Source organism: Pelophylax lessonae (genome assembly GCF_965119305.1).
Source record: "Pelophylax lessonae genome assembly, chromosome: 10".
Taxonomy (NCBI): domain Eukaryota; kingdom Metazoa; phylum Chordata; class Amphibia; order Anura; family Ranidae; genus Pelophylax; species Pelophylax lessonae.
In genome coordinates, this window is record NC_138777.1 from 37050611 (window position 1) to 37070090 (window position 19480).

A 19480-nucleotide genomic window follows, 5' to 3' on the forward strand; every position below is an offset into this window, starting at 1 on the left:
TTTTGTACTTGCACTCGTAGCTACCTTCTGGTCATTCTTCCTTCTGTGCAGTTCTGAGTTGGTGGCTTTAATAGGTAAGGAATCTTTTCTGGTTCCTCCTTATTAACTAGGTTGTTTTAAGGAAAGGACATCTTTTACTTCCTAAGGTGTTTTTTCCTTCATATTAACCAGGACTCGGTTCTACCGTTTCTCTATTCTACTCCTGCTTCTTTGTTGTCTGCATGTGGGGTGCTCTATTTGTTTTTCACTCTCGGCTTTCACTTCTTCTGGTCAGTCTGACTCCCTGATATTTGTTCCGAAGTGAGGGCTGTTAGTTGCCCTCTGAGAGCTTTGTTGCTCCATTTCTCAGGATATTATGTGGGCTTTTTGACGTCTGTTTCGTCTACCCCTCAGTTTGACTGCTTTTGGATTTCTTAGTGATAATTAATATTGTGTCCTGTACTGTACGATTTAACCACTTACCACATACTGACGTACCCGTACGTCGGGTAACTTTGCGGGGTTATACCGGGATGATGCTTCTAGCTAGAGGCATCATCCCGGTACCGTGGTTTAAAGCCGACGGTCGGCTTTCCGTCGGTAACGACTGATGCGGTTCGGGAGCCGCTCGATCGTTACCCGGGTGAGCGGGAGGGGACGCCCCCCCCCCTCCTGCCGCCTTTCGTGGCTTTGCTCGGGGCTCCCGTCCCACCGGGAGCCCCGAGCACCCAGCCGGCACGTCCGCCGGCTGGATGGAGTCCCGATGAATGCCGGAAACGGCATCGATCGGGTCTCCGATGACGTAACCCGGAGGCGGCGTCCATGACGTCACTTCCGGGTTACTGTGCTGCAAAAGGTGGCAAATTTAAAAAACGGCTGTATGCAAAAACGCAGTTTTCGGCGTTTTGCATACATGGAAGTGTAGTGGAGGGGTCTAGGGTCTTTTAGACCCTCGATCCCTCCATAAAGTGTACCTGTCACTACATATTGGTGTCACAAGGGATGTTTACATTGCTTGTAACAGCAATAAAAGTGATCAGATTTTTTTTTTTTTTTTTTTAAAAAAAACCTGTAATAAAGTTAAAAACAAAGAAAAAACAGGAAAAAAAAAATTTTGCCGCCCCGTCACCGTTAGCTCGTGCACAAAAAAAAAACGTATACGCAAGTCGAGCCGCGAATGAAATCGCTGTTCAAACCACACATGTGAGGTATCGCCGCGATCGCCAGAGCGTGGGCAATAATTAAAAAAAAAAAACTACACTCTAAACTGGTAACCGTTAAATAAATTAAAAGCGTCGCAGATTGAGAACTCTATTGACCGTAGTTTGTCGCCATCCCAAGGGGGGGCGCAATTTTAAACCGTAACATGTTGGGTATCTATTTACTCGGCGTGACATCATCTTTCACAATATACAAAAAAAATGGGCTAACTTTACTGTTTAGTATTTTTTAAATGCAGTGAAATGGGATTTTTCAAATTTTTTCCAAAAAAATAGCGTTTTAAAGACCGCTGCGCAAATACCGGATGACAAAAAATTTTGCAATGACTGACATTTTATTCTCCAGAGTCTTTGCTAAAAAAATATATATATATATATATATATATATATAATGTTTGGGGGTTCTAAGTAGTTTTCTAGGAAAAATTACTGGTTGTAACTTGTAAACAAAAAGTGTCCGAAATAGGGCTGGGGCTTAAGTGGTTAAAAAAAAAAGGATTTTTGACATTTCTTTGTGGTAGTGTCCAATCACCTGAAGATGTCTGCATATAACCCAAGGTTAATAAATGCTGTATCCTGTACTGTACTTAAAAAAAAAAAAAAAACAGATTTTACTGGTAAATGAAAAATGCTATGTTTTAGAAATAGATCAGAAACGGCAGCACTCCTAATTCTCTCATGGTTTACTTTTAAACATTTTTTTTTTATTTCAATGACTCACTTAATTTTAATCTTCCAGCTTGAAGAGGCCATAAAGAAGCAGAGAGCAGTGGAAGCTGAAAATGCAACATTAAAACAGTCCAACAGTGAGCTCACTGAGAAGGTGTCTGCGTTCAAAGAAAAGGTAAGCCTTAAAAATTGCTTGGAGGATGACAGCTGTAGAGTTTGTGTTGAATTAGTTTTTGGCAGGTTCATTATTTTTTGTCACTATTCACCTGTATCTAGAGACTACTTTCTTGAAAGCAAGAAAAAAAGAAAACTAAGTGAAAATATAAGTGATTTTACTAGAGTTTAATGTATGTGGTAACTTCATTTTTTTATTGTTGTTTTGAATAAAGTAGGGATTGGTTAGAACATCTGTCAGGTTCTGTTTGTGTCCCACCTGTTCCAGAGACAGCTGCCTAGGAATGGGTATTCCCCCTTTTTAAAGAGATTTCCCCTTCCTTACTGCTGAATCCCCAAATAGACACATACAGCAAAAAATACACTGACCAAAGTTTTATCCTTTCCCCACTCTATCTAAAACTGAAAAAAAGTTTTGTCTGTACATACATTTTAAGATATGTTTGAGGTCCTGGAGCAATAGTAAATTGACTTTTGGCAAACCAGCATACAGTTGTGCTCTTAAGTTTACATACCCTGGCTGAATTTATAATTTCTTGGCCATTTTTCCGAGAATATGAATGATAACACAAAAACTTTTCTTTCACTCATAGTTAATGTTTGGCTGAAGCCATTTTTTATATCAATCAACTGTGTTTACTCTTTTTAAATTATAATGACAACCGAAACTACCCAAATGTCCCTGATCAAAAGTTTACACACCCTGGTGATTTTGGCCTGATTAACATGCACACAAGTTGACACAAAGGGGTTTGAATGGCTATTAAAGGTAACCATCCTCACCTGTGAACTGTTTGCTTGTAATTAGTGTGTGTATAAAAGATCAATGAGTTTCTGGACTCCTGAAAGACCCTTGCATCCTTCATCCAGTGCTGCACTGACGTTTCTGGATTCTGAGTCACGGGGAAAGCAAAAGAATTGTCAAAGGATCCTCTGGAAAAGGTAGTTGAACTGTATCAAACCGGAAAGGGATATAAAAAGATTTCCAAGAAATTGAGAATGCTAATCAGCAGTGTTCAAACTCGAATCAAGAAGGGAAAATGAGGGGTTCTGTTGAAACTAAACCACGGTCAGGTAAACCAACTAAAATTTCAGCCACAACTGCCAGGTAAATTGTTCAGGATGCAAGGAAAAACCCACAAATAACTTCAGGTGAAATACAGGACTGTCTGAAAAGACGTGGTGTGTGGCTGTTTCAAGATGCACAATAAGGAGGCACCTGAAGAAAGGTGGGCTGCATGGTCAAGTCACCAGAAAAAAGCCATTACTACGCAAATGCCACAAAGTATCCCGCTTACAATATGCCAAACAGCACAGAGACAAGCCTCAAACCTTCTGGCACAACGTCATTTGGAGTGATGAGTAGGGATGATCGAACGGTTCGGGTCCACCATCGGTTCGGCCCGAACATTGGGTGTTCGAGGTTCGGCCGAATTTAGAACTTTTTGCCCAAAAAGTTCGGAATTCGGCAACCAGAACCGCCCAAAATGCAATGCTTCAGGAAATGGGCTTTAAAAGCCCGTGATTGGACCAGAACCATTAGCAAAAGCCAATTGAGGGGGCAGGAGAATGCTAGGAATGTGATTGGAGTGACTAGGGGGTCCCTAGACCAATCATTAGTGAATACGCCCCCCAGTATATAAGATCGCCCCCGCCATATTCCCAGCATTGTTATACTGGACATGGAAGAGAGTGGAAGCAGTTCTGTTAATTTTACTTTAAAAGTGTCATTTAGCTATTTTTAGTGTGAGGAAAGGGATATCTAGTGTAGTTAGAGTGCTCCTTTACACTTAAGTTAGCTTCAAAAATTTAGTTTCTGTAGGGAAAGTGTTAAGTGTCAGGGGACCGTAGTGTAGTGTAGGGTTAACTGACAGTGACTGCTATGGCAGGGTGACAAAACCCTTCCATAGCAGGGTGACCGCTATAGAGAAATGATCATTTCTCTGCTTCGGGACAGGTATGTGGCTTCTCACCAGCAAGCATTTTTTAATGCTGCAGGGGCTGCCACTGCCAGTGCTTTTTTGAGGACATGTTTGATGTCAGACATGACATCTGAATATGTGTATAGGGGGTATATATAGACATATATGTCTGAATATATACCCCTAGACATATATAGGTGTGATAGTAGCAGAAATAAATGCTTGCGCTAATGAAATCATTTACAGTAATATATTTCTGCTACTATCACACCTATATATGTCTAGGGGTATATATTCAGACATATATGCCTATATATACCCCCTATACACATGTTCAGATGTTTTGCCTGCCTCAAAAGAACCCCAAAAAATGCCAAAAAAACGCTAGTGTCAAAAAAAAAAATGCCCAGGTGTGTTTTTGCTGGCATTTTTTGGGGGGTTTTGGAGGCAGGCAAAACATCAGAACTTGTGCACAGTACCACTATACACAAGTTCAGATGTTTTGCCTGCCTCAAAAGAACCCCAAAAAATGCCAAAAAAAACGCTAGCGTCAAAAAAAAAATGCCCAGGTGTGTTTTTGCTGGCATTTTTTGGGGGGTTTTGGAGGCAGGCAAAACATCAGAACTTGTGCACAGTACCACTATACACAAGTTCAGATGTTTTTCCTGACTGCAAAGAACCCAAAAAAATGCCTGCTATTAAACCGGCAAGGTGTTACAGCAGAGAAGCCATATTCCTGTGCTTAAAGTTTTCTAATACAAACAATCTTTTTTTTTTATGGTTCTGGACATGCTACAGAGCTGAAACTTCACAGGTACACCTTTTAGACCCCCCAGACACAAAATCACACAAAAAAAGTTCTTAAAAATTGTCATTTTTGATAAAAAAGCCAATTATTGAAAAATTTAAAAAAAAAAAAAAAAAAGAGATTTTTTGATTTTTACTTTGGATTTAGTATCTGGGGGGTCTAAAAAGTGTACATGTGAAGTTTCAGCTCTGTAGCATGTCCAGAACCCCCCAAAAATTAGCATTTTCTTATAATTTTTATTAGAACAGGAATACGGCTTCTCTACGGCGCTTTTTCTTGCATTTATCGGGCATTTTTGGAGGCAGGCATGACTTTTTTTGGATTTAGTGTCTGGGGGGTCTAAAAAGTGTACCTGTGAAGTTTCAGCTCTGTAGCATGTCCAGAACCAGAAAAAAAGATAATTTTTCAGTAGAGCAGGGATGGTGGGACCCCTCTTTTACACTTATATGATCTTTTTTTGGGGTTCTGGACATGCTACAGAGCTGAAACTTCACAGGTACACCTTTTAGACCCCCCAGACACAAAATCACACAAAAAAAGTTCTTAAAAATTGTCATTTTTGATAAAAAAGCCAATTATTGAAAAATTAAAAAAAAAAAAAAAAAGAGATTTTTTGATTTTTACTTTGGATTTAGTATCTGGGGGGTCTAAAAAGTGTACATGTGAAGTTTCAGCTCTGTAGCATGTCCAGAACCATAAAAAAAAAAGATCGTTTGTATTAGAAAACTTTAAGCACAGGAATATGGCTTCTCTGCTGTAACACCTTGCCGGTTTAATAGCAGGCATTTTTTTGGGTTCTTTGCAGTCAGGAAAAACATCTGAACTTGTGTATAGTGGTACTGTGCACAAGTTCTGATGTTTTGCCTGCCTCCAAAATCCCCAAAAAATGCCAGCAAAAACACACCTGGGCATTTTTTTTTTTGACGCTAGCGTTTTTTTTGGCATTTTTTGGGGTTCTTTTGAGGCAGGCAAAACATCTGAACATGTGTATAGGGTGTATATATAGGCATATATGTCTGAATATATACCCCTAGACATATATAGGTGTGATAGTAGCAGAAATATATTACTGTAAATGATTTCATTAGCGCAAGCATTTATTTCTGCTACTATCACACCTATATATGTCTAGGGGTATATATTCAGACATATATGTCTATATATCCCCCCTATACACATGTTCAGATGTTTTGCCTGCCTCAAAAGAACCCCAAAAAATGCCAAAAAAAAACGCTAGCGTCAAAAAAAAAATGCCCAGGTGTGTTTTTGCTGGCATTTTTTGGGGAATTTTGGAGGCAGGCAAAACATCAGAACTTGTGCACAGTACTACTATACACAAGTTCAGATGTTTTTCCTGACTGCAAAGAACCCAAAAAAATGCCTGCTATTAAACCGGCAAGGTGTTACAGCAGAGAAGCCATATTCCTGTGCTTAAAGTTTTCTAATACAAACGATCTTTTTTTTTTCTGGTTCTGGACATGCTACAGACCTGAAACTTCACATGTACACTTTTTAGACCCCCCAGATACTAAATCCAAAGTAAAAATCAAAAAATCTCTTTTTTTTTTTTTTTTTTTTAATTTTTCAATAATTGGCTTTTTTATCAAAAATGACAATTTTTAAGAACTTTTTTTGTGTGATTTAGTGTCTGGGGGGTCTAAAAGGTGTACCTGTGAAGTTTCAGCTCTGTAGCATGTCCAGAACCAGAAAAAAAGATCATATAGGTGTTAAAGTTAACCACTTTAGCCCCAGCCCTATTTCGGACACTTTTTGTTCACAAGTTAAAACCAGTATTTTTTCCTAGAAAACTACTTAGAACCCCCAAACATTATATATATTTTTTTAGCAAAGACTCTGGAGAATAAAATGTCGGTCATTGCAAAATTTTTTGTCACGCGGTATTTGCGCAGCGGTCTTTAAAACGCCATTTTTTTGGAAAAAATTTGAAAAATCACATTTCACTGCATTTAAAAAATACTAAACAGTAAAGTTAGCCCATTTTTTTTGTATATTGTGAAAGATGATGTCACGCCGAGTAAATAGATACCAAACATGTTACGGTTTAAAATTGCGCCCCCCCGTGGGATGGCGACAAACTACGGTCAATAGAGATCTCAATCTGCGACGCTTTAAATTTATTTAACGGTTACCAGTTTAGAGTTAGTGTGTAGCTCTTTTTTTTAAATTATTGCCCACGCTCTGGCGATCGCGGCGATACCTCACATGTGTGGTTTGAACAGCGATTTCATTTGCGGCTCGACTTGCGTATACGTTTTTTTTTGTGCGCGAGCTAACGGTGACGGGGACGGCTAAATTTTTTTTTTTTTTTTTTCCTATTTATTTTTTCTTTTTTTTTAAACTTTATTACAGGTTTTTAAAAAAAAAAAAAATCTGATCACTTTTATTGCTGTCACAAGCAATGTAAACATCCCTGGTGACAGCAATATGTCGTGACAGGTACACTTTATGGAGGGATCGAGGGTCTAAAAGACCCTAGACCCCTCCACTACACTTCCCTGTATGCAAAACGCCGAAAACGGCATTTTTGCATACAGCCGTTTTTCAAATCTGCCGCCTTTTGCAGCACAGTAACCCGGAAGTGACGTCATGGACGCCGCCTCCAGGTTACGTCATCGGAGACCCGATCGATGCCGTTTCCGGCATTCATCGGGACTCCATCCAGCCGGCGGACGTGCCGGCTGGGTGCTCGGGGCTCCCGGTGGGACGGTAGCCCCGAGCAAAGCCGCGGGAGGGGGGGGACGTCCCCTCCCGCCCCCCCGGGTAACGATCGAGCGGCTCCCGAGCCGCATCGATCGTTACCGACGGAAAGCCGACCGTCGGCTTCAAACAACGGTACCGGGATGATGCCTCTAGCTAGAGGCATCATCCCGGTATAACCACTCAAATTCAGCCGACGTAGAGGTTACGTGACTGGTAGTAAAGTGGTTAAAGGAGGCTCCCGAACCACATCCCTGTTCTACTGAAAAATTATCTTTTTTTTTTTCATGGTTCTGGACATGCTACAGAGCTGAAACTTCACATGCACACCTTTTAGACCCCCCAGATACTAAATCCAAAGTAAAAATCAAAAAAATCTCTTTTTTTTTTTTTTTTAATTTTTCAATAATTGGCTTTTTTATCAAAAATGACAATTTTTAAGAACTTTTTTTTGTGTGATTAATAGTTAATGGGGCATGACCCAGAACCCTAGGCACTTTTTAGGGGCATTTATTGGGTTTTAGGGCTTAAAAATTGTGTTTTTTGATTACAGAAGTTCGGGTCCCATTGATTTCAATGGGGTTCTGAAATCCGGGCCGAACTTTCGTGAAGTTCGGGTGTTCTGGTCGAACCGAACTTTTCAAAAGTTCGATCATCCCTAGTGATGAGATCAAAATTGAGCTTTTTGGCCACAACCATAAACGCTACATTTGGAGAGGAGTCAACAAGGCCTATGATGAAAGGTACACCATTCCTACTGTGAAACACAGAGGTGGATCGCTGATGTTTTGGGGATGTGTGAGCTACAAAGGCACAGGAAATTTGGTCAGAATTGATGGGAAGATGAATGCAGTATGTTATCAAAAAATATTGAAGGAAAATATGCATTCATCAGCCCGGAAGCTGCGCATGGGACATACTTGGACATTCCAGCATGACCATGATCCTAAACACAAGGCCAAGTCAACCTGTCATTGGCTACAGCAGAATAAAGTGTAGGTTTTGGATTGGCCATCTCAGTCTCCTGACCTCAGTATCATTGAGCCACTCTGCGGAGATCTCAAATGTGCAGTTCATGCAAGACAGCCCAAGAATTTCCAGGAACTGGAGGCTTTTTGCCAGGAAGAATGGGCAGCCTTACCATCTGAGAACATAAAGAGCCTCATCCACAAATACCACAAAAGACTTCAAGCTTTCATTGATGTTAAAGGGGGCAATACTTGGTATTAAGAACTGGGGTATGTAAACTTTTGATCAGGGTCATTTGGATAGTTTCTGTTGTCATTATGATTTTAAAAAGAGTAAACCGTTGATTGATAACAAATGGCTTCAGCCAAACACTAACCATGAGTGAAACAAGTTTTTGTGTTATCATTTATATTCTCTGAAAAATGGCCAAGAAATCATAAACTCTGCCAGGATATGTGAACTTATGAGCACAACTGTACATAAGGTGGAATAAGCCATTGTTTTCTAGATCAGCAATGGTGCAGTTTAGATATGGACTCGTAAATATTTATGCAATTTTGTAGGGTTTTTCTTTTTGGGGGGGGGGGGGGAGGTTTGACAAGCTGCTGTAGTAGATATTTAACTATTGTTACTCTCTCAACACCTTTAGGTACAAATTCAAGATTCATCCTTGGAAAAGCTGCAAGTTGACCTCGATCAAACTAACGAGGATCTTGATCGTCTTAATTCAAGTCATCTGGAAGAGCGATCACAACTTATTCATGACCTGCAGAGGTGTGAGAGGGAGATGGATGTTCTCAAGGAGCTGTTACAGGAAAGGGACAGAGAAATATCCTCTTTGTCGGTCACTTTGACAGAATATACTGAGCAGATTACGGTCTTAAAGGAAACAATGGACTTTAAAGATGGGCAGATGAGAGAGATGTCTGATGCTCTAATTAAAATTGAGAGAGAGCATCACCTCATGAAAGAAGCCCAAACATTGGACGTCCAGGAAACGAGCAATAAGCTCTCCTCGCTGACCGAGCAGCTCAGTGAAATGGATGAGGAATTAAATAAAGCTAAAAGCCTCCAAGAGAGCAAAACCAAAGAAGCTGAAGAGCTAATTAGACAAATCAATGAAAATAGAATAACAATTAAGAATCTTCGTCAAGAGATACAAACACAGTCAGTTACATACAATAACCACGTAACTGAGTGTTCCGCACAGATTGCATCGCTTAAAGAGCAAATGACTACATCTGCTGTAAGACTCAATGAAACAGAAACAAAATACAAAAAGGAAGTCGAAAGCTTAAAGTTACAGTTAGAGAATGATCACTCAGAGAAAACCAAGCTTGCAAGCTTGCTGGAAGAAAAGACCAATAAGGAGCAGAGTTTTGAAAATGAGTTAAAAGCTGAAAAAGACCAATACAACCACTTGGTTTCTGATATGTCAAAGAAAAATGAAGAACTACAACAGTTATTGAAACATCTCTCAGAGCAGAGAGACCTTTGTGATAAACTAAGCCAAGAATTGTCTCATAGTCAAGATGACGTGTCTTCTTTAAAGAATAAGATTGAAACTCTTGAACAAGAACAAGAGAACTTGGTTAAAACTCTTCAAGAAAAAACACAGGATTTTCAGAAGCAGATTGATGAGAAGTCTGAAATCATTAAAACATTGCACTTAGAAAAGGAAGCGCTGCAAGGAAAATATAAAGTCCTAGAAACTTCCATTTCAGATAAGGAATCATGCATTCAGCTTCATGTGAACTCTGTTGAGGAATTAGGTAAAAAGGTTCAGAGCTTAGATGATCAAAATAAACATTTGTGCAGTGAGAAGGAGAAATTACTGGCAGAGGTCAGCCAGAAAGACTCAGAAATCTCTCACTTGAATCAGACTTTAAATGATGTCCAAACTAAACTGGCAGAAACAGAGCGTCAACTATCTGAAGAGCAGAAAAATATTTCCAGTCTTTCAGGTGCTAAGGAAGAACTGCTTGCAAGAATTGAGCACATTTCAGCTCAGAGTTCCAAAAATGACAACAATTTTGCAGCACAGTTAGAAGAGAGAGAAAAGGAATGCCTTAGGTTAAAGAGTCAGTTACATGAAGAGCTGGAGGTGTCTCATAAATTACAGAATCAGATACAGTCTCTTGAAAAGGATCTAGCAGAAGCTCAAAGGAACCTTCATGAAAAAGATGATAAACTCAAGGTCACTGTGGATAATTATAACATTACATGTGAAAATGTGAAAGAACAACAAGAAACAAATGCACTTGTGCAAAAGCAAGTGGAAGAATTAACCAAAGCTGTAGAAAATGAAAAGACGGCATTGCAAGAGAAAGATGCATTGCTTGCTGCACAGCATTCTCAGCTGGAGGACTTGACTTCGAACCTAGAGAAGCTTCAGAATGAAGAACAGACTCTTAAAGAAACTAATGTAAAACTCACAGAGGACATAGAAGGATTAGGTAAAGCAATGGCCAAGCTCCAAAAGAAGTTCAGCCAAAGAACTAAAGAAAATAAAACGCTGCAAGAAAGATTAAACACGAGTAACAAGGATGTTGAAAAGTTAACACTAGAAAGAGACTCCTTCGTGCTATCTGTCTCAAATCTAGAAAGTCAGTGTCACACCCTCCAGTCACAAATGGTTCACCATCAATCAGTAGCGGACTCCTTAACACAGCAAGTAAGCTTGCTAATCTCAGAAAGGGAAAAAATGAGTTCCGACATGGAGTTGCTAAATGCTAACATATGCAGTAAAATGGAGGAGGTCAATTCTCTCAGTTCACATTTATCACAACAGGGCCATACTATTGCATCTCTGAAGGATCAGATTGACACAATCCAGCTTGAGAAACAGTCTCTGCTTTGCAGTGTTAAGGAGAAGGAAGCACTTCTTTCACAGAAAGAAGAATTAATCCAGCAGGTTGAGAAGAAACTGGAAGGAGAAGGTTACTATTTACAGACTATATCTGCTTTACAAAATGAGCTACAGAGTTCACTCTCAGAGTGCTCTCTACAGCAGCAGAAAATTAAAGACCACGAGCAGGAGATGCAGAGATTGACGCAGCAAATGCAACTGTTGAAAGATAAAAGTGAGGAAGCAGGGTTGTTAAAAACACAGCTGTCCGAACATATGGAGATCATTTCCAACCTTCATTCTGAGATGAAAAATCAGAGACACAACTTAGATGAATTAAATGAAGCTTTAACCAAAAAAGACCAATGTTTGAAAGAGAGGGTAGATGCTTATGTCAATCTGAAAACCCAGCTTTCTGAGATTCAGGACACTTTAGAGGCGCAAAAGACCCATGTTGAAGTGTTAACTCAGGAAAACACACAGTGTAAGGCGTCTGTGTCAGAAAAAGATTTGACAATAAGAAATTCTTTAATAGAATGTGATGCATTAAAACAGAAGCTAACTGATAAAGAGGGACAATGCAATATGTTGATTCAGCAGATTACAGATTTAGAGGAAGGCAATAGAAAACAGAACAATGAGTTAAATGAGTTGAAGGTTTCCATGAAAGAACAGGAAACCTCCCTTTTGGGAAAGCAAGAATTGTTAAATACTCAATTAGTTGAGCAGACAAAATTAGTGTCACATCTCCAGAATTCAGTCAGCGAGCTTAATAACACAATTAAAGATCTTCAGCAGTCCATTGTTGACAAAGAAAATGTGGTGCAGAATCTGCAGGAAAAATACACTTCCCTCCATGATCACAAACAAGAGCTTGCAGAATCACTTATCAAAAAGGAAAATGACATTTCTAAACTTCTAAGCACTGCAGATGAAAAGGATGCTAGGCTTCAAGTTTTGGAAAGCAATGTTCAAGCCTTTACCAGTGAGGTCAGTTTTCTAAGAGGAGAGCTAGACAAAGGTAATTCTAATGTCAGAAGTATTTCGGACACACTCAGAATGAAAGATGAAGTCATATCTCAGCTTCAGAAAGCAGCGGAAGTCTTAAAAGCTGAACTAGAAAACCTGAACAGAGAACATCGAGAGACCCAAATAGAGCTGCATGCATTAACACAAGAAAAAGAGGAAAGCATCTCGTTAGGCCACAACCTACAGGAAAAATGTAATTCACAGAGTCAGCTTATTGAAAACTTTAAGCATGATGTGGAAAGTTTAAATTCAGAGTTACTACAAGCTCGAAATATGACTGTGTTTGAGAAAGAACAGTTCCAACAACAACTAGAGACTGCAAAGCAAGAAAAGCTGCATCTGGAAACAACCTTGCAGATGTCACTGTCAGAAAAAGACACCTCGTTGTCCACATTGGAAAAGCAGCTATTTGAAAAAGCAGAAACTATAAAGCAACTTGAAGAAAAGCTTGAGCTCCAGCTGAAGGAATCAGAAGAACGTATTGGCTCAGACGCACGAGTACTGCATCAGCTGAAGTCCGACAAAGCAGATCTTCAGAAGCAGGTTAGTGGACAAGCTGAAGAAATCCATGCTTTGAAAGTCTGTCTAGAAACCCTAGAATGCAATCTTAGTGAACTGAAGCAACAATCAGAAAAAGAGTATCAAAGAGTAAATGAGCAAAATGCAGTACTTGGGGAACAGAACAGTAGCTTAGACAATATACTGAAAATAAAGGAGAATGAAGTGAAAAGTATGCTAAAAGACTTGAGTTTTGTAGAGAACCAGTTATGCGTGTTAAGCGATGAGAAAATTTCAGAATCCAATTCTTGTGACCAACAGTTGAGTTACATTGGCAAGGTAGAAAAACTTTCATCAATGTTGTCTAAGGCTTTGGACTACAAGTCAAAAGTGGCAGAGTTGATGAAGTTGCTTGAGGAAAGAGACCAGGATCTTGATCAGAAATCTCAAGCTATTGTTACATATGAGAACGAGAGTCAAATTTTGCAGGCTGAGTTGCAAAAAATTAAAGAAGAAAAACTTGGCAGTGATTATGCTGTGGGTGAACTGGCAGCTGCTAAAGAATCCTTAGCCCAACAGCAAAATATCTTAAAAGAAAAGGAGGAGGTTTTGGCACAGATGGGCAGACATATTGCAAGTTTGGAGAAAGAGATAAGGTTGACTAAGGAAGAACTGCAGAAAAGTCAATTGACAGTGTGTGAAGAGAAAGCTAAAGCTCTGGAACTTGTAGAAGAGATTAGAATGCAAAACTCTGTTGCTCAGAACATGAACCTGCAGCTCAGCCAACATAAAGAGTTAATTTCCACATTAAGTGACCAAGTTAAAGAAAAAGATTCTTCTCTGATGCAGGTCATGGAGTCGATGTCAAATGAAATGGTTACATTTTCATCTGAGAAAAGCATGTTGAATTTAGAACTTCAGAATTTGCAGTCTGAGAAAAATTCTTGCCTCTTGCAAATATCTGAATTGTCAGAGAAGCTTCAAGCTCATGAACTGAAGTTACAGCAATCTGAACAGATACTAGCTGATAAAGAACTATTCTTATGCAATTTATCCAATGAGAAGGACCTCCAATTGGAGAAATTTAATAAAGAAAGGGAAAACTTGAAAAGAAAGCTGCAGGCGGCTTTAGTCATTCGGAAAGATTTAATGCAAAAACTTGAGAAGCTGGAGCAAAGCAAGCAAGATGATTTAAATGTTGAACAGTTAAAAATGTTGGAACTTGAGAAAACTGTTGAAGAGTTAAATGGCAGACTAAAGACAGTTATAAGGGAGAAGGAGGATCTACAGTCTCACATGGAACTTTCGAAGCAACAGATTATAGAGAAAGATGCACAAACAAGTGAGCTTTACAGGGCGCTCTCAGAAAAAGAAAATGTTGTGGTAAGACTCCAAAATGAGATCACTGAATTACAGCAGGGTTTCTCTGAGAAAGATGGCATGATTCAGGAATATATAAAAACCATGCAGGAGAAAGAACACGGCTTTTCTCAGACTAAAAACGCATTAAAAGAAAAACTTAAGACTTTAGAGGAAGAAAATTGTCATCTAGTAGAAAATCTAGAAAACCTTAAAGCTTGCCTTGAAAAGGCTCATGGAAAATCAGAATCCCCTTCTGTCTCTCAGCAGGTGCCACCAAATCCATCACCTGCTGCTGGAATTTCAGCCAATCCAGAATCAACTTCTCTTGAAGGATCGTTTGCACATACAGAAAACACGATTGTTCATAATAATGTACATGCTTCACTTTTATGCACTCAAGGAAATGTGGAGAGTAAAGAAAAACATGCTGCTCTGTTAGAAAGTCTTAGTAGGAGTGTAAAAGAGTTTGAGCTGTTACAGAAAACATATGCAGAGTTGCAGCTTGCTTACAAGACAAAATGTGTGGAGTATGAGGAACAAAGAGAACAAGCATTTTCTCTGCAAAGCCAGGTTGAAGCCCAAGGAGCACTGGTTATACATAAAGAACTGGAGTTGGCCGACAAAGACAAACAAGTAGATCAACTAAGGCACAAAATTGAAGAGGCTTCTCATAAACTAGAGAATATTAAAGAATATGAACATTTACATTTTCAACTAAAAACAAGTCTCCATGAGAAGGATGAAGAGTTGCTAAAGATAAGCTCCGAACAAGTGCAGTTATTGGGCGAGATCCAGTTACTGAAAAATGAAATACAAAGACTGTCCCATGATTTGGAAAAAAGGCAGGAGGAAACCTGCCACTTGAAGGCTGCAATGGACTCTCAGTCAATAAATGTAGAAACATTTGAAGCTGTCAAAGAAAGTATGAAAAATGAAATTTGTGTGTTACAGAAAGAGGTTGAGGCATCTAGAAAGATGAAGGAAAGTGCTGAGCTGACCCTTCAGCAAATAAGCAAAGAAAAGGATATCTATTTTGAAGATTGCCAGGTGCATAAAATGGAAAATACCAAACTTAAGAATGAACTTGAAGTAAGAGTCCTTGAATTGTTAGAAAAAGATAAAGAAATTACTGTTTTAAAAGATTCTCTCCAAATGAATGTACGAACATCTGGAGAGGAGATAAAAAATTTGTGCAAGCAATTAGAGGAGCATAAGGAGGAAGCAAATAAATTGCGCACCGATTACGACCAAATGAAAGAAGAGCTGGGAGAATGCATTTCTAAGTTAGAAAAAGCACATGTGGAAATATCGGTTTTTAGAACAAAACTATTTGATTCTAGAAAAGAGGAAGAAATTATACAGTCCAACGGCACTTTGCTCTCAAATAGTCCTGATCTTAATCAAGTGGTTCCTGAAACAAAATCTGCTTCAAATAACCTACAAGGAATAAGAGATTGTGCTCCACTTACATGCGAAGATTGTCTAAGAAAGCAAAAAACGATTGAGGAATTTCAGAATCAGGTTATGAAAACAAATAAAGCCATGGAAGATCTTGCTGAGGAGCACAAGAGGAACATTTCAGAAGAGTCTAGCTCCAAAGAGCAAATCCAAAGAAAACTTCAGGCAGCATTGGTGTCCCGCAAAGACTTACTGAAAGAAAACAAAGCACTGAAACAGACCGTTGAATCTCTTAATCTTGAAGCAGATGCACTTAAGCATTCCCTTGAAGAAATTCAAGAAAAGCATGAGTTGGAAACTACCTTACTCACTGATAAAAGCAAGGACCTCTTCTCAGAGAACGACCGACTTTTAGTGGATAACGAGAGTCTTTCTGCAGCTTGTGAAAGCCTTAAATCTACAATGGAGACAATTGTCCAGGAAAAAGAAGCATTTTCCTTTCAACTACATTCTCTTAAGGATTCACAGACAGTTGAGTTGACAGAATGGAAAGCCAAGCATGGTGAATTAAATAAAGAGTACGAGTCTCTGCTGCAGGCATATGAAAATGTAAGCGACGAAATTGATAAAATGAGGCAAGTCATAGACCTAACAAAGAAAGAAAAGCATGACATTTTAATTAAGATTCATGACCTTCAGAATGAAAACCAAGTTTTGTCCGGACAGATTGAGGAGAATGGTGAAGACATGGTCAAGCTTAAAACTATGTTGGAATGCAAAGATGCAGAAATAAAGCAACTAAAACAAGAAGCAGATGGTATACTAGTTATAATAGAGAAGGCATCTCAGTTTGATAAAATAGCTGAGCAGAATCAGCAGCTTCTGGAAGAAAATAGACATTTACAAGAATCTTGTGAAAACCTGAAGTTATGTCTTGAAAATAAGGAAAAAGAAAACAATAGCCTATTTATTATTAAAACTGCCTTGGATAAATTGCAAGTGGACATGAAAATGTACAAGTCCGATATGGAGAATAAAATTTCAGAAATGAATTCTGAAAATGAAGTACTGTTGAAGAAGATTACAGAGCTAAGCATTAAGCTGGAGGAAACAGAGCAAAGCCTTGTGAAGGTTGAAGCTGAACGGGACAACCTTTTAGAAAAATTAAGGTCTTCTGAGGATTTGTTTAGTCAAGAGAAGGAAGCCCTCCAGAAATTAGATAGTGACATAAGTAACATGCAGCTTGAAAAAATAAACCTGGAGGAGAAAGTAAAAATTTTGGAGGATGACAAGGCACTTTTGTTAGATGAGATTGAAAATATACAGGAGCAGTTCTGTACAGTGAAGAACGAAAGAGAAAGTATGGAGACTGAATTTCTTAAAGCTGTTAAAAACAATAGTTTGCTCTCTGATAAATTTAAGTCTCTCCAGGCACAAACCAATGTTCTCAGCCAGCAGGTAGAATATCTTAGGAGTGAGAAAAACAATATTATTCGTGAGAGAGAAGAACAGCAGTTACAAGTTCTTCGAGACTTAGAAGATAAAGTGAAATCTGCTCAGGATGATAATAGAGGAACAAAAAGCAAATCAAAAGAATTGCAAGACCTTCTCAGGGAGAAGCAGCAAGAGATTAATCAACTTCAACAAGATTCAGTAAGATTTCAGGAGTTAATATTAGATCTTGAAGGCACTATTAAGGGATCTAACAGCCAAAATGAAATTCTTAAGAAAGAACTTGAACGTACATCAGCTCAGTTAACTCAAGTGAGAAATGAGGTTTTGTTCCTGAACAAAAAACTTGCAGATAAGGAATGTTCACTGGAAAATGCCAATGATCAGATAACCAGGCGTGCAAAATTTAGGGAGATCAATGGTGAATGTAAAACTGATAATCTAGCTCAAAACGTGGACAGAAAAAACATGGCCGCAGTAACAAAGCCCCTCAATAATTTAGTTCAAGGAAGTCCTTCAAACAGGAATAATCAAGAGTTTGGTATAGAAGTATACAGTAATGGTGTAAAAAGAAAGGTGAAAGAGCCTGAACCAGCATCTCAGTCTAGAACTGAAGCCCTGCCAAAATTAAAATTAGAGCAGGTTTCTCACCAGCAGGCATCAGAAAGCCCAGGGGATGACTTGAAGGCTTTGCAAATTGTTCTGTCAAATAAAGAAGAGGAATTTCAACAACTGAAATTAGAATGTGAGAAAATTAGGGCAGATGTCCAAAAACAGGTCATCCTGTCTGAGCATATGAAGAAAATTATCAATAATAAAGACAAAGAGATATCGTTGTTAATTTCCGCAAAAGATGGAGAAATATCAAGTTACTTAGAAGAAATACAAAGCCAGTATAGGAAGCAAGAAGGAGAGTATGAGCAGCGTTTATCTAATGTCCAGGCACAGAAGGAAAAGTCTGACATTGAATGTCAGAAACTAGAAAAAGAACTGCAGAATCTTCAAGTGACTTATGAAAAAGCTGTTCATGATAAAGTCTTGCTGTCAAATGAAATTGAAGCTTTTAGAAAATCAATGTCTTCTCTGCAAACTGATAGAGACCAACTATATTCGGAACTACAGAACATACATCAACGCAACGAGTCAGTACTGGGTCAAAAAGACAATATCATCCTCTCCACCTCTGCTGAAAACCGTGCTCTGAAAGCACAACTCAGAAATGTTTTAAATCGGGTCGATGACCTCAACGCTGAGAATGCTATGCTGGGTGCGCAACTTATTCGATATAGAGAAGACCTTAATCAAGTGTTGTCTCTAAAAGACCACCAGCTAAAAGAGTTACTGAGACAGAAACTAGACCACATCAAGAATCTAGAGCAAGAAAAATGTGATCTTGAAAAGCAAAACAGAGAGTTACAAAATGTGTCTGTAGCGCAACAAAACTCTGCCGAGGCCTTGGAGCTGGAAAACCAGAAACTGATTTCCAAAGTCAAAGACCAGGAAGATCTCATTGCTACAATCAATAAAGAGAAAATTATTTTTGAAACCAGTAAGAAAAGGGATTTCCAAAACTCTGGTGATCGCCAAATAAAGGACTTGGAGGACAAACTTAACCACAATATTGTGACCTTTGTGAAAAACACTTTTCCCATGGGTAGTGAAAGCAGTAAGACAGCAGAAAAGACTGAAAAGACATATTTAGATATTTTACTTGAAAATAAAGAGCTTAAATCTCAGAATGAGTCTTTTGGTAAAGCAATGGCTGCCTTACAGAACAATCGAGATTCCTTGATAGATGACTTTAAAGAGCTGCAGTGGAGGTATGCTTCTGAACTAAAATCAGAAAAGATCCATGGTGATGATCTGGAAAAACAGCTCCGTGATTTTAAGTTCCAACTTTTCAGCCTGCTAAAAAAGAATGCTTTAGTTAATGAAGCTTTGTTTGCTGCTGAAAACCAGATAACCATAGATATGCTGGTTGCAGAAATAGATTCCGTGTGTAACCTTTTAGCAAGCAGGGAATCAAAAATCACCAGGCTATCTTCAGAGTGTGCTGCCTTCAAGCAACAGGTTGATGCTTTCTCCAAGGCCATGGCAAGTCTACAACACGATCGAGAGAGATTATTGCAGCAGCTCAAGGAACCCACCATAGTTCGTGAGTCCAAGCAAGGCATCGCTTCTGTTAATTTGTCTCCCGAAGTCATGGGATCGGATTACCTTGCCACAAACAGATCACAGCCTGATAAATTAACTCAGGTATATTTATTACATATATTTTGTGTCATTTATTTCTTGAAAGCTTCAGCTGATGCATGAACCTTGTCATGTTGCATGATAGAAGCTATTACAGCATAAATTCATAATACTCCCACTCAATATCTTCTAGGAAAGGCAACAGACAATGAGAGATGTGCTCATGGTGACTATAATTATT

At 38.9% G+C, this 19480-nt stretch overlaps 1 protein-coding gene across 4 annotated transcripts in view; it reads left to right on the forward strand.

Annotated features, from left to right (window-relative positions):
* LOC309564928 (uncharacterized protein) overlaps positions 1–19480 on the forward strand; it is a 171996-nt gene that overhangs the window by 98412 nt on the left and 54104 nt on the right. For all 4 annotated transcript variants that reach the window (XM_082269629.1, XM_082269630.1, XM_082269631.1 and 1 more), the window contains exons 20-21: positions 1939–2043; positions 9109–19302. In XM_082269629.1, coding sequence (XP_082125755.1) covers positions 1939–2043; positions 9109–19302 — 10299 coding nt within the window. The remainder of the gene's footprint in view (positions 1–1938; positions 2044–9108; positions 19303–19480) is intronic.